Source organism: Ursus maritimus, unplaced genomic scaffold (genome assembly GCF_017311325.1).
Source record: "Ursus maritimus isolate PB19 unplaced genomic scaffold, ASM1731132v1 scaffold_2, whole genome shotgun sequence".
In the NCBI taxonomy this organism is placed as follows: domain Eukaryota; kingdom Metazoa; phylum Chordata; class Mammalia; order Carnivora; family Ursidae; genus Ursus; species Ursus maritimus.
This window is the reverse complement of record NW_024424452.1, coordinates 29157306-29172884: the sequence shown is the minus strand read 5'-3', so window position 1 is coordinate 29172884 and position 15579 is coordinate 29157306. Positions and strand designations below refer to the sequence as shown.

The window sequence follows — 15579 nt, the reverse complement described above, 5'->3', positions numbered from 1 at the left end:
TACTACAATCCTGGGAACCTGCTGGGAGCGGGTAAGAGCCCAGTGTATGGTGTGAGGTGGTAGGAGTGTGCAGCCAGGAGACACAGCCCCCACGAGGCTGTTGCTTCCTTCCTCAGGCCTCATGGCAGGAGTGAGCTTGGATTAATTGGTGCTCCCAGCTCGTGATGGTGGGCCTCCGTCTTTCACTAGAGATTGGCTGAAGATTCTTGAGAACTGCTTTACATCTTAGTAAGTTAAGCCTAGAGAAACTGGAGATGGTTGCTGATTTGTGTTTTCTTACAGGTGAGACTTCCATCTGTTGGTGGAAAAGTAGAGAGGTTGGCAAATCCCTTTGTGCGCACAGTCGAGATGGGGTGTGTGTGTCCGTGAGAAGTGTGTGGCTCCTGGCTCCCGCCCCCCCCGCCCCGGCCTGCCTCCCAGGCACTGCTGTGCAGCCAGACAGAATGAGCAAAGTGCCAGCTGGCTCAGGCTCTCTCCCTTGCTTACTTCCCCTTGGGGGCTTCTCACCGTTCGAGCAGGGACCAGAGTCCTCTCTCTCCTTGGTGCCTTAGCCTCCTCTCCAGCCACCCGCCCTCCATGCCAATTTATCCTGTCCCCCTCCCAGATGCCTTAGCTATCCCTTTTCTTCTCCGTGGACTTGCACACCATAACGATGTTGATGGATTGTCTGAAGACGGTCTCCCCTGCTGGATTATATGCCGCGGGAACCCCAGGCTTTGTCTCTTCCATTCGCTGCTGCCTTCCTGGTGCCAAGGTGTCTGGCCCTTCAGAGGCTCTTAGTACGAGCTTGTGGACTCCCTGTTGAAGAGCTGGCAGGTGTTTGCGTCAGTGGAATGGAGCCACTTCACTCGTGGCTGAGGGCTGCCGGACCCCAGCCTTCTGTCTGTGCAGCGCCCCTGAACTCCACCCAGGGTCGATGGGAGTGGCTGCTGCTTACCAGGCTCTTGTTCTCTGCCAGGTGCTGACAGGGTGGGTCCTGAGGGGTCCTAGAACCCTCACAGCTGTCTCACAGCTTCTGTTGCCACATTGTACCAGAGGAATGGGGCTCAGAGAAGGGCAGTGGCTCGTTTGAAGCCACACTGCGAAGTCAGAACTCAGGCCCAGCTGACCGAAGTCCCAATCCAGCCCATCTTAAAAAATTATTTATTGATGAAGAAATCACAACGTGTTTTCATTTTTAAAGGCTGATGAATAGCACTAATATCTCAGAATCCAGAAACACAAAGTAGTTTTATTAGCCATCCGACACACTTCTATAATACTTTCTCGCCTACGTTTTTAAGCTGTATACTCTGATAGCCTCTTTATAGGACAGTAATCTAATGTCATTTTCTGTGCAGAGACTAGAAAGGTAATTTGGTCATTCTGTGTGGTTGATCAAGACTTACTTTTTCCAACATTCTATTAAAAAACTTTAAAACAGCTATGTTAAAGAATTGCAGCATGAACACCTGTATACCCACCTCATACATCCTGCCATTAACAGCTTACTGTGCTTGCTTTATCCTGCGTCTTTCCATCCGTCCCTTTCTCTCCCTTTCTTTATACCCCATCAGTTCATCTTTTTTGAAAATGCATTTCAGGGCAAATTGCAGATATTAGTACATCTTCATTGCATGCTCCCTGCGTTCAGACAAGTGCCTGCACCTGTGTAGCACAAGCCCCAGAACTTTGCCGTCACCCCAGAACGTTCCCTGATGCCCTTTCCCAGTCGGTCCCCACCCCCTACCTCAGAGGCACTCACTGTCCTGCTGTTCCCCCCGTCATAGACATAATAAGTTTTCTCTTTAGTTTAAAATTTCAAGGTTGTTACATTTATTTTTTGAAAGGGTAATTCCTCTTGAACGTAGTAAAACTTGATAAGGTATAGAGTCATACAGTAAAAAAATAACTCTCTCTTCCTCATGCCTTTGCTTTTCCGAGCCCTTCCCATAAAGGCATCCACACTTGGCAGTTTGTCGTGTGTCTTTCTGGAAATGGTTAATGGAGATGCAAGCGCATACGCATGTCTGTCTTCCAGCTGCTGCTGCTGCTGCTTTTTTTTTTTTTTTTTTTAAGATTTTATTTATTTATTTGACAGAGACAGCCAGCGAGAGAGGGAACACAAGCAGGGGGAGTGGGAGAGGAAGAAGCAGGCTCCCAGCAGAGAAGCCTGATGTGGGGCTCGATCCCAGAACGCTGGGATCACGCCCTGAGCCGAAGGCAGACGCTCAACGACTGCACCACCCAGGCGCCCCTGTCTTGCAGCTTCTTGATGAAAATAGTGCTTTACCTGACCTGTAGTTTTGGATCTGTTCTCATCACCTGCCATCATACCCCAGACGTCGTCTCTTGTTAGCAGAGGAGGTCCGTGCTACCCTAGGATTTGTGCCGTTGGGCTCTGGTTGTGCAGTATTCTGTGGAGCCATTTCGTTGCTAGTTCCCCGGCTCTTATTGCCGTGGATGGTGGTGTAGTGTATGTCCCGGTAGAGCCTGGTGTATGTCTGTTCTCTGTGCATCTTCATGACTTGGGGAGAAACTTGATGTTCATTCTTAGTTGACTGGATACTTTCCTTGTGCCTCTTCCCTGAAATTCCTTTGCTCCATGTATCCATTTCTGTATGTGTTCATCTCTCCATCCAGTGGGAACATTCACTGAGCAACTAGTGTGTGCCTGATATCACTGTGGACTCTGGGAATATTATCCTGAGACCCTCAAAGTCTTTTTGGAGAAACAGACCCATCAAAACCTAATTCTCAGAAGTGTCATGGTCCGTACTGGTTCAAGTTTCCGGGGCTGCCCAGACGACAGCCTGAAAAACTGAAAGCCCTTCGTTGCAGGTGCTTGACTCGCTACAAGAGAGTCTTGGACCTCAGCTGATTTTTAAACCACATGAATGCCTCTCATTGTTCATAAAACAAAACAACAAATGAACAGATAAACCCGGAAGACTGAAGGTGGTCCAGACTCGGGCTGGCTTCCTCCTGAGGGCCCAGAAAGCCCTGGCCGACCTCGTGCTCAGAGCACAGGCTGGGGCCTGTCTGGCTGGCTGGGGACAGCCGTGCCGTTGCACGTTGTGCTCCTTGTTAAAAAAAAGAGAAAGTTGGGGTGTGAGGGGACGGGAAATAGTTGTCATTTTTGGCAGTGCAAAGTGAGAGCTAATTGCTTAAGGGAAGGCTATTTGAGAAGATCAATGAGGGAGAAAGGGACTCTGGAAAACATAAATCATGGGTGTCATTTCGTGATTGGGACAAAGATTGGCTGCTCCATAATATCTGCCTTTTGCCTTTTCTTCTGAGCGGTAAATCTGAAAGACGTGTAATTAGGAGAGAGAGAGTACAATTCTCTTCCTGTGGTTTTTCTTATCTCCAGACCAGTTATCCTTATCATGCGTAAAGATTGCAGATTTGCTACAAAGCAGTTTCAAAAGAGATGGACATTTCAATGTGGGAATACAACTTATATTAACATTCATTTCATCACAAATACTAATTCAGTGTCCGCGCCGGGCGAGGTGCTGGGCCAGGCTGCCGTGTGTCACAGGGTGCACGTCCTCCTGCTCCCGGGGAGGGACGGGTGCACAGACTAGCCTGAATGGAGCCATGGCCAGCTGCACGGCCTGATCCGTAGAGGTGGCAGTGGAGAGCCACTTAGTTTTGGCCGTCAGGGCAGATGTCTCCTAGGAATGTGTATTTTAGCTGAGTCTCGAAGGGTGAGAAAAGGGCCAGCCATACAGACAGGTTGGGGGAGGAGAGTAGGGGAGCATGACTTGAGATAATTCTTGCTTCACACGTTATGTGAGATTTAAAGGTGTGAGTACACGGGCACATAGTAGATGTTGAACACGTGTTGGGTTGGGGTCGCCTCGTCTTTGTGGATTCTTTTTAATAGAGTGCCCAGAGACAAGTTGTCAGAGACAAGTGAGTGAGGAAGAAACCAGAGTTTGTTGAAGCTGGGTGACTTCCTAATGGTCAGTGGGAACCTTCTCTAACGGTCAAAATGACCAATTTTCCCCTAGTCCATTGAGACTTGATGTGTTCTGCTCAGAGTCTGTAGGCTGACATGTGTATCCAAAGATGGGAAAGGACTTGGGATTTCCTGGCCTATGTCTGGTTCCTTCTGGCCCGGTGCCTGTCCAGAAATCACCCTGTGGCATCGAAGACGACAGGCTGCAAGAAAGGCTTAGGGTTTTAGACCCATGTGTACACCTGTGCACATCTACCCTTGAGCAGTGGAGTCTTTACGAACCTCCTTCACTGCATCAGAGGTCTCTATGCCAGCGGAGCCTCTTCATTGTGGATCTGGGTTACTGCGTCTTCTGGGCTTCCCCGTATGCAGAAGCAAAATGCAGAGACGGGGACTTTGTAGTGGGAGGCAGCAGAATTTGGTGATAACAAGTGTGGACTCTGGATCGAGACCCACCTGCATTTGACTCCCACCTCTGCCACTTACTTGCTGAATGACCCTGAGAAAGTTACTTTTTGGGCTATCCAGTGCTCTGTGGGGTGGTTTTGCTCTGTCGGCTGGCACGGCAGTCATCTGGGGCTCCACGGACCTGGACATCCAAGATGGCGCACTCATTCTTCTGGCTGGTGCTGGCCTCATGGCGTCTGATTCTTGTGTTTATCCACACTGAATCCTCTTGTCCTTGCCTGTGAAATGGGGGTGATGCCTGTGCCCACAGGGCTGTGAGGAGGAGGGTGTCGGAAGAGTTGTGATGGGAAAGCATTTTGTAAAGCAGGAAGCCTTTGACGCTGCCTGGTGGTGGTGTGTGTATGTTGCAGCCCCCAGGGCTGGAAGTGAGGGCAGCTCCAAGGAAGGGGAGTGTTGTGTGTCCACCTTTGCGGCCCCTGCTTGGATCCTGATTCTGGAAGTAAAAGGAGGTAGAGTTTTTCCTGTGGCCTTGGCAGTTGCCTGATTAGTTCTTTCCTCTCTTCCTCCCTCCTTCCCTTCATATTTAAATAAGCATTTACTCAGCAAATCTGTTATTCTTTTTGGCAGATTTTCTGTTACCTGAGCCCTTATCCTAGGTTTGAAGAATTCCCAGTCAGAGCACCAGGGTGAACCAGTGTCTGAATTCCACGTTGGCATTGTGAGGGGCTGTGGTTAGCTGGCCCGTCCCTGCTCCCCCGAAACCCAAGAAATCCTGAGTTGGGAGAGATGGGGGAAGCTTCTTTGTCGATGCACCCCGGAAGCGGATTCTCTGTGAATCTCACCTGTCCCTCCGCATCCATGTGTGTGTAGTACCTGGGCTGTCTGTCCAGGAGGATCCGGGAAACCTGGCTGCTGTGTTTCTCCTGTAACAGGCTCTGCATTTCCTGCCCCCGACCACAGGCCACTTGGGGACCTGCCTTTTCTGCAGGGCCAGGGAGAAGTGAATGAGGGCATCCATGCTGCTGATCACTTTTTTGTGTCCCGTTGAGAGTGAACAAAACAGGCTGTATCCCAGAGATCGTCCTCCGGGATGCCCTGTAGCTTCGGGGGTGTTACAAGGAATATTTGTGGCCATTGGCAATAGAAAGTTAATGTTTCTTACAAAATACTCCCTGCCCCACACTTTTTTCATTGCCAGACTATGGAGTAAAATGTGCTTTCTGGATGAGGACTGTAAACCCCAGATGATATCTGGTACCAGTCTGCATAGACAGCATGAAAAGACAAAATGTTGCGTAAGTTTGGGCATCAGTTATCAGTATGCAGCTGCTGTCAAGCTTGGCCTGATTTGCAAGATACATTCCACAGAGGTCGGAAAGTTGACAGATTCTTTCCCAGCCAGCCTCCCCGGAACTCACGGAGACACATAAATGTCTCCTGGCTTGCTGATACCAATAATGTCACATAATGAGACGAAAAGCTCCTAATTGAGAAGGGTTTAACACTTCCCAGCTACATAGATCCATTGTCCAAAATGTTCGCTAAAAATCAGCACCCCTGAGGGTTAACTTATCCGTGAAGAAAATGCCTTCCGAGAATCGATTGTTTTAGAAGCTTCTTTGTTCTTAGCATTGTAAAGTGATGTCTTTCCTTAAAACCCTCACCTTCTCTTTTACTTGAGTCCAACGGGGTCAACCCATTCAGAACCTTCACTGTTCCCTCACCCGGTTCCCTGGGTCCAGTCTGAAATCAGGTTGATTTAAAGGTGGTGTCCTGATGCACGTAATGGTGTGGCAGGTGTCTTTGTAGCCTGGGAGCCCTCCTCCAGCGTGTTTAGCTTGAGTCCAATGGGGTCAACCCATTTAGAACCTTCACTGTTCCCTCACCCGGTTCCCTGGGTCCAGTCTGAAATCAGGTTGATTTAAAGGTGGTGTCCTGATGCACGTAATGGTGTGGCAGGTGTCTTCGTAGCCTGGGAGCCCTCCTCCAGCGTGTTTACCTGCTTCTCACATCACGCTGGAACAGCCTCCCCCAGACCCAGCAGGGACGGAGGCTCCCCGCCCCACAGCCGTGCTGGAGAAGGCGTTAGAGTCCTGGCCGTGTCCACAGGGCTCCTTGTGGAAGCACCAAGGGGAGAGTGGTGTCCGCACGGTGATGTGCCTTCCAAGCCTCCCCTTGTCCTTTTCCATCCCACATGCTTAAGAGAAGAGCGTTAGAAGGCAAAGTCTCTTACTATCTGGCTTTCTGCATTTTAGCCAAATGCATTTTTGTGGTGGGGTGGATTGCAAAGAGTATCTTATTTACTGCACACAGTAATACAAGTGACTCTTAATATGTAATACATGTCTGTTTATGGTTACATGAGTCATGCACCTTTTTTGGAGACAGTGCAAATACATCCCGCAGACCCACCTGCCCTCTCCCTCCCTGAGCTCTGCCAGGGTCATCTTTCCTATGTGCTTTGTTCTGACCTCACTGAAACGGGGATGTCCGAAGTCACGTTGAGGACCCAGACGGGGCATTTGCAGCTCCCGCAGAGAGCAGGAGCTGTTGGCTGTGCCATTAAAAATTTATCAGAAGCACTGTTTTGGTGGGATAATAGGTTTTTATTTAAACGTTTAATTGGCAGTGCATTATTTCAAAGCTCCAGCCATGTAAAGGAGTGCTTAATAAGAAGCCTCCTTTCCAGGGTGTGTGCCAGCTGTGCAGGCCCCACTCCCACCCCCGGTTCCCACAGCGTGCCCGTTTTCTAGGTGTCTTCTAGTTCGCTGCTGATGCTTCTCGATGCAAAAATGAATACAACTTAATAGTCTTAACTCTCCGCCTTTGTGCCCCAGGTAGCGTATTGAGACTTACTGCCTGCACCCTGCTTAGGCTCTCACTTGATCTGTCCTGGAGATCTTTTCATTACAGCACATGGAAAGCCGTTTTGTTCTTCAAAAGCACAAGCAATTGATTCAAAAGATACATTTTTTAAAAATCTTAATGGAAATACAGCAAAAGAAAATTCGGCCTCTCTTTCTCCCCATTCCCACTGCTGCTGCATTATCAGTGATAGCCACTGTTAGTTTTCTTATATATTTCTCCAGAATTATTATTAGGCTTGTACCCTCATGAGTGTGCATGTGTTTCTCCTTTAAAAAAAAAAAAAATCTGGCCATCTCATACGGACATGTCATCATTTCCTGAATCATTTCTGTATAGTTGGAACTTTCAATTGCTTGAAAAAAAAATTTTCAACTTGTCTAAGCAATGGAAAGAGGAATGATCTTTGATGTCAATTCTGGCCCGTGTCTTTGATTATTTCATCGAGATAAATCCTGGGAGTGAGCCCTCTGGGTCAGAGGGTGTGGATGTGTGTGGGGACTGTGGACACAGCCTCATGGCTCCCCTGGTAGATTACACCGCCTCTCTACCCAGCCGCCCATGGGAAAAATGACCTCACCCTCCTAGCAGGGCACCCTGAGACCCAGCGTAGTTAGGGCCTGTTTTTTTTGAAACTGAGGTGTTCTCAGGTGGGCGGTGGGCACGTTTCTCCTTATTGGGTTTGAAGGAATCTGTCAATAGCAACTTCTTAGCAAAAGCTGCTTGTGGAGCCCATTTTAACTGCTTAGCTCCATGCATCTGTCAGGGGCTCAGGTGGGGTGGTTCTCCCTCTGGGCTGTCATATGTGGGGTGAGAGATATCCCTTGGTCTGGCAGGACAGATTCTGTGTGGGCGTCAAGGATAACAGAACACCCTGCTTTTCTCAGTAATCGTCACGTGATTCGTACAGTGCACAGTTACTGGGAACTTTCTACCTGCCAGGCACTGTTGTGCGTACCTTCCGGGCAGCGGGTTTCATTTCAGAACGACCTTGTGAGTTGTAGCACTGTCCTACCTGTTCGACACATGAGGACAGTGTGGCACAGAGCAGCCAAGTGATTTGCTCCTGGCCACAGGCCGGGAACAGGTGGAGCGGGGGTTGACCCTGAGCTGTGTGTCCCCAGAGCACAGCCTCCATAACCATGGCATTCTCCTGCCTCAGAGGAAGTTACCTTCTGTGTCTCTGCCCCCTGGAAAGGGCTCAAGTCTTAGCTTCTTCCACCTATAGCTGCTTTTCCCTGTGTTTGCTGAGGGTTCATAGCAGCAGAGCCTTTGAAGTTGGACAGACCTGAATTCAGATCCAGTTCCTGCATGTGTGGCCTTGGGCAAGGTCTCAGCCTCGCTGAGCCTGTTTCCTCATCTATGAAGTGTGTGTGTGTGTGTGTGTGTGTGTGTGTGTGTGTGTGTGTGTTGTGGGGGTGCTGTGCCCTCCCCGAAATTGTTAGGGAAATTAATGAACACGGCAGGTAACACGAAGGCTCTGACAGGTGCAGAGCCTGAAGTAAATGTTCTTGCCTCTTGAGCCCACACCCTCCCCTGTTGCCCTTGGTCCTCCCGGTTTCCGTTGGCATCCTTCCATTCTGGCAGCTTCACATTTGATGAGAAGCTCCTTCCCTGGACGTGACCATAGGGTCACCATTCCTGGAGCAGCTAGTAGTGCTGACCATTTTGCGGTTGGCTTTACGTAGTTACCTGCTCCCCTGCCAGGCAGTGCAGTGTCTTTTACCCAATTCCGTTCTCGGGGGGCCCTTCTGAGTCAGCAGCAGCAGCTGTGTTCTGCCTTAAATTGCTCATGCATCACGAGGCAGGAAGGATAGAGCCGGTTGGGGGCAGACGTAGGCCTTTTGTGTTTACGTACTAGGTGTGTCTGTGTGTGTAATGTTCATCATGGTGACAGTGGATATTTTTTCCACTGCTCATTTGATATCTCGCATCTCAGATCCTAATTAGGCCTTTATAGCTCCAAAATTACATGATTTTACAGGTCTGCTATTATCTCAATAGGATTATCAGTCCTTTCTCCGTGAAGATAATTGAGATCCCTCATGGTGGCATATTTTTATTACCATAACACCGTCTCTAACCATCCTTCCACGAAGTCTCTTATTGTCTCCCAGTAACTGCTTTTTCACCTCATTCTGAACAGGAAATGTTCTCAAAATTCTTATGTGATTGTGCCAACCATGGTAACCAAGGTGTGTTTTTCTCTCTCCCTTCCCCCTCTCCCGATGGCAGGTGCCTGGAGATTTGAGTCAAACGTCCGAAGACCAGAGTTTGTCGGATTTTGAAATGTAAGTTCTTGGCATCCGCTTACGAGGGGCACTTTAGAAATAGGACTCTGTTGTTTGGCTTGTGTCCCAAAAGATCACAGGGGGAAACCAAGGTCCCTGTTGAAATCTGCATGGGCTGAATTGATATCTTCGAGGTGAGAAGTTGTTCGCCTGCAGCCCAAGTCTGGCCTTCAGATGTGTTTTGTTTCTGTTCCTCAGTATTGGAAAACAATTAATTTTTTTGGCCGACGTTTAGGATTTGGAAGTTGTCACATAAGAATGTAAATTTCACTTTAACAATTAAAAAGAAAACAAAACAAGAAAAAGCTGGCTGTGATCCCAACCAGGCCACAGTGGGAGCTGCGTAAAGGCTGTGTCCCTCACACAGGGCGTGTGCTCTTCTGCTGACCGTGGTCCCCACTACCCCCCGGGTGCCTGACTCTGGCCTGCTTCTCTCATTTCATGATCTGAGTGTCTCCTGGAGGAGTTTGAGTTTATAGCCCCTGAGTTACTGGAAACAACAGTGGTGGGTCTGAGTTGTTAGTGGATGTGATTCTGTCTGGTGCCTCTGACTCCTGAAGCACTTAGTGGGTCTTCAGACGATTTCAGATCAGGTTGCCTTGGGCTTTGGGCAGGTAATCCCCTTGGGTTGATAAAGACAGTGGAGCGAGTCCCAGGTTAAGGCCCGGCAGAGCCTACTTCTGCTCTCACTCAGTTGTCCCCAGCAGAAGGTGGCCCAGCCTCCCTGAGGGAAGGTGTCATCTGGGCAAAGCTGGCCTCTGGAGGGTAGGGCGGGGCGTCAGAAAGAGCATTAATCAGAGCCAGGCTGACCTACACTGGCATCCCGGCTACAGGTCTCACACTGGTATGACCTTGGCAAGCCTCTAGACCTTGCTGGGCCTGAGTTGCTCATTCATTTGGTGAAGGTCACAATGCCAACCTCACAGGATAGTGGTGGTTGTGGGAGGGAGGTGATGAACAATGTGGTGAGTTCAGGAGGCCACTCGGTGCTTGGGTGGCTGTCAGGCTGGTAGGGTGAGGGGGTCGATGTGAGGTGAAGCCATGAAGGATGGAAATCAGAGGTGAGCTGGCCTCCCATGGGCCTGTGGGGAGGCTGGGGGTCCAGCGTGAAGAGGATTATGGGGTGGCAGCCTGGTGGGGGGCAAGGGTCAGCACAAGCTGGGCAGAGAGATGAGAGCTGTAGAGGAGGGGTTTCAGAGACTGTCTCGAGGCCCAAGGCCCCCCTTTACAGGAGAACTGATCAAGCACTTCCTGTGGGGAGGTGTCATGCCAGGGCTTTGACGGAGGGCATGGATAAGCCTCAGGCCCTGCCCCAAAGCAAGCAGCCGCTGCCTGGTCTGGCTCTGTCAGCTCTCTCCCAAAGACTTGCAGCCCCTCCCTTCGGTCTGTGCATCTCCACTAAAGCCAGAGGGAAGCGTCATTTTCCTTTCTCAGGACAGAGGCTGAAATCCCTCATGTAGTTTACACAGAAGGCCCTTGCCAACCTCTGGATCCATCCTCAGCCCTCCCTGTCTTCTCCCTGCACGCCAGCCACCCTGGCCACCTCGACTCCTCTAACTCCCCTGGTCTTCCCCGCTCAGGGTCATTCCTTCTAGACGGTTTCCTCCGTGCCAATCATTGTTCTCACCCACCGAGTCCCTTCGACAACCCGGTGACATGGGGGTTGTCCTCCAGGTGACACACCGAAGGCAGGATTCAGACCCAGGCAGGCTTCATCGGGGCTCTGCACCCCCCACCAATGTTAATCCCCTGCCTGCAGTGCCTTTCACAGCTTCAGCCTGCCCTCTCCGGCTTGGCCAACCCCTGGTGCTCCTCAGACTGAAGCGGCGCCTCGCCCCAGCCCTTACCAGCGCCTTTCACTGTCCTGAGATCGGTGTTCCTTGCTGGCACTAACAACAGTGGTGACTAAATAGTTTCTGTTAACAATTATAAACATGTGTACCTAACAACCAAGCCCCAAAATGTAGAATGTGAAAATTGCCCGGAATGAAGGGAGGAACGGGTAGCTCTGTGGTAATTGCTGGAAACTGTAATACCCCACTTTCCATGTCGGGTGGAACAATAGGGAGAAGACCAGCGCGGAAACAGGACTGGAACAACACTGTCAACCGGCTAGATCCAGCAGGCATACGTACACAGGCACACTTCCTTCTTAAGTGTCCAGGAACATTCTCCAGGCTCGACCATACATATTAGACCACAAAACAAGTCTCTGTAAACTCAAAAACGTGGGAATTACACAGAGTATCTTCTGGGAGCATAGTGGAATAATTGTTAAGGGAATTGTCTCTCTCCCACTCCCTGAGCACAGGGACTGTCTGCTTGCTTCCTTGCTCTGTCTCCAGGACCTAGAGTAGTGACTGACAGGTGGTAGGCTCTCAGTACATGTGTGCTTTATGCACAAGGAAACGAATAGAAGAATGAACAAATGAATTAATATCTAGGACAGAGATGATCATTTAAATAATTTTTTTAAAAGATTTTTATTTATTTATTTGAGAGAGAGTGTGGGCTAGCAGGGGCAGAGGGAGAAGCAGACTCCCCTGCTGAGCAGGGAGCTTGATGCGGGGTGGGATCTCAGGACCCTGCGATCATGACCTGAGTTGAAGGTAGATGCTTAACCGAGGGAGCCACCCAGACGCTCCAACAATTCTTTTTTTTTTTTTTTTTAAGATTTTTAAAATTTATTGATTTGAGAGAGGAAGAGAGAGTGCGAGACCATGAGCAGAGGAGAGGGGCAGAGGGAAGAGAGAAGCCGATTCCCTGCTGAGTAGGGAGCCTGACGCAGAGCTGATCCCAGAACTAAGGCAGATGCTTAACCGACTGAGTGATCCAGATGCCCCTCTTTTTTTTTTTTTTTTTTTTGATTATTTGAGAGAGAGAGAGAGAACAAGTAGGTGAGGGAGAGGGGGAGAGAGAATCTCAAGCAGACTCTGTGCTGAGTGTGGAGCCCGTTGGAGGGCTTGATCCCACAACCCTGAGATCATGACTTGAGCTAAAACCAAGAGTTGGACGCTTAACCCACTGTGCCATCCAGGCGCCCCAGTCATGTAAACAATTCTAACACTGTATGGGAAATGCTCTGAAAGGGAGAAATGCCTAAGCCAGCTGGGGGCGTGTAGCCCTTAGCAATCAGGAAGGTTAATGAGAAGCAGATTGTTACATGCATTTCTGCACTGCACCCACCCCCTTGACAGAAATGTAAGGGGAGCGCTTAGGCCCTAGTACAATTTGGGGGACGTTTCCAGGCGGAATGCCATTAGATGTACAAACCAACTTGATGGCTCAGAATTGCAATTTTTACTTGGAGCTCTGAAGAAGTGATGAATTATTTTGCCCCATGAAGGAGGTCAGCACTTCATCTCAGAGCTTAGAAGAAATGCTGCTTCAGGAGAGAACCATTTCTTTGTGAAAATAAACTCTCCACTGTAGAGATTGGGAGGCCGCTGAGTCACGGAATCTTCCACCATCTTCTCAAATTGTGTTCTAAGCACAGGAGGCCGGCGCATGGCTACGAGCTGCTCTTAACAGAGGAGAGTTCAGGAGAAAGCATTTAGCCCTGGAACAACTCTAAGTAGAGGCGGGGACTGGAAACTCCCAGCCCTTCCAGAGTTGTGCAGTACTGTTTTGTTAACCGTCAGGATTGACGTTCAGGTGTTAGCGACAGTCAGCACATCTGTCCTGTGTGCCTTGGATTCAGCCTGGTGGAAGATTGTTGGTGGTGGGTGAGCGGACCCAGAGGCTCAGTTAAGTGAAAGTCATCACATCAGACAGAACTCACAGAACTCACAGAACCGAAGTGGCCCTGGAAGACCCCCTAAATATCCTCTGAGGATTAACTAGGATGCTATAGCTGAAAGCTTGGAGTCCTGTGCTGTAGGTGCTCGGTAAACGATTCGTACTTGAATTTAAGTCTTGGTTTATTGGAGCCATATGCAGTATTTTGGAAAGTGGCCAGAGGGTGTTCGTGCCTGCCTTCTTGGTTTCCCCTTCTGCACCCCAAACAGCTGTTGCTTGCCTAGCCGTGGACGTCGGCCTCCTGAGCTGCATTGTGGAGTCTGATGTTAAAACGGGTGCCAGGGCCTAGAGTGAGCACAGCAAGGAGGCGGCGCGATCTCCAGGGTGCTCAGGTGGCCCGTGGTCAGCAGCGCACGTGAGCCTCCGTAGCTGTGTGGGGGCTTCCAATTATTAACCCGTTTCAGATGAAGAAACGCGTTTAGATAAATTCTGAGTCATGGTGACTCAGTTGTAAGAACGGAAGGGCAGCCCTTTCTGATTCCGAAGTACAAACTGTGTATATAAAGAAGAAACACACACGTATTAATCCAAGTCTCTTCAGAACAACGATGGCGGCTGGGTGAGCGGGCTGACACTGGTCCCCTGGGTCACTCCTGTGCGTGATGGCTGTTGTCATAAATTGCTTGTGTGTAATGCCTCTTGGAGAAGACGGCTTCCTCTCTTTCTCTTGGTAAATTAAAATGACTGATTTTGATCTTTCTTTTCGGTCAGATCAAACCGGGCCCTGATCAACGTCTGGATCCCATCAGTGTTTCTCCGGGGCAAAGCAGCGAACGCCTTCCACGTGTATCAGGTGAGCCCCTGGTTTTCAGTTGGACGTCCCCGCTCGGGTGGAACGGGCAGCTGTTTGTGGCACGGTGGTCTGTCTGCTTCTTGGTGATGTAGTGCTGTACTTAGGAGGCCACGGCCTCCCGACGGAGGCGTTCCGGCTGCCCCACGTCCCTGAGGAAGGAGTCCTTCCCTCATTCACACAGGAGAGACCAGGGTAGAGCTTCTTCATGCCGGTCAGGCCTGTTGGTGTGGCCACGGCCGATCTCGGCGCAGACTGCTGGAGCTGAAATGGGATCTGTCGGCTCATGTCACAACTGTAAGGTCCAGGCGTGGGTGCGGCCTCGGACGTGGTTGACCCTGTGGCCAGAGAGCTGCTGCCTGGATCCCCTGCTCATGTGTCCTTTTCGGGCTGGCGCTCTCTGCAGCTTGATGGATGGCTCTCTGCCTGTCTGGGACGTTTCCGCATCTCTCCCTGGCCTGTCTTGGATCAGGAACCCATTTCTGACCCTCCGGGCTGGTGATGCACTTAGCGATCGGCCAGGCTTGGACGTGACCACTGCCGGCACTGGGGTGTGTCCGAGAGGGGAGAGGAGTTCTCCAAGTGAAAACCCGGCTACTCTCCTCAAAAGAAGGGGCAACCGTTACCTCACAAAACCCAAACTGCGTGTGTCTCTTCTTCCTCCTTGGGGAAGGGTCACTCCCTGGGCTGGAGGTTGAGTGTTGAGGATCGTGGGGCCTTTGTCTGCTTTAGAGACCTGGGACCCCAGTTTTCCATCTTTTCTCTGATTTTCTGATGCCTCTTTCAGCCTTCTTACCATTTTTTTGGTTGTCCTTTTTCTTTGTTTTGTTTCCCTTGGATCCTGATCTCCAGCCATTGATGTTCACCTGTCCTGGACTGCTTCGTTTTCAAGTCTGACTCTTAGCTGCCTCCTGGGTCTGTCGTCTCGTATCACGACAACTCTCATTAAGTTCTGTTCTTAGTCCCCATCAGCTCTGTGAAAAAACCTTGAGTTTTGCCGCCCAGCCTCCGACTTTTTTTTTTTTTTAAAGCAGGGGCTTGACCACTGAAGACGTCTTCCCAACTATTAAGATACTTTCCCACAGCCTGGGGTGGTGAAAAAAGGACAGTGAACTTGAAAATAGGAGCCCTGGTTCAATTTTGCTACCTTGAGTGGATCTCGTTTCCTTACCTGTGAGACGGAAACAGTCCTACTACGTACCTCGCAAAGCTCTTGTCGGCTCGAGGAGTGTCTGGCGCCCTGTGCGCACTCTGTGTCCTTGTCTTGGTGTTTCTCCTCTTCCCACAGGCTCGCCCTGTGCGGTCTTCGGCGGCAGGCCTGATGGCAGGTGTGTGTCTTATGGGCACGGGCAGCAGCATGATGAACGCATCTTAATATCTCAGGGACAGGCGAGCCCAGGGTTTGGCAGGGCAGCCACACCAGAGAGTGACGGTAGTTTACTTGTTCGTCTGGGCAATGGCAGTGAGTATGTACCACGCTC

The 15579-nt window shown here is 50.2% G+C and overlaps 1 protein-coding gene across 2 annotated transcripts in view; it reads left to right on the top strand.

The window, feature by feature from the left end:
* SNX29 (sorting nexin 29) overlaps positions 1 to 15579 on the top strand; it is a 511108-nt gene that overhangs the window by 345229 nt on the left and 150300 nt on the right. For both annotated transcript variants that reach the window (XM_040635311.1, XM_040635312.1), the window contains exons 17-18: positions 9455 to 9510; positions 14020 to 14101. In XM_040635311.1, the coding sequence (XP_040491245.1) occupies positions 9455 to 9510; positions 14020 to 14101 (138 nt within the window). The remainder of the gene's footprint in view (positions 1 to 9454; positions 9511 to 14019; positions 14102 to 15579) is intronic.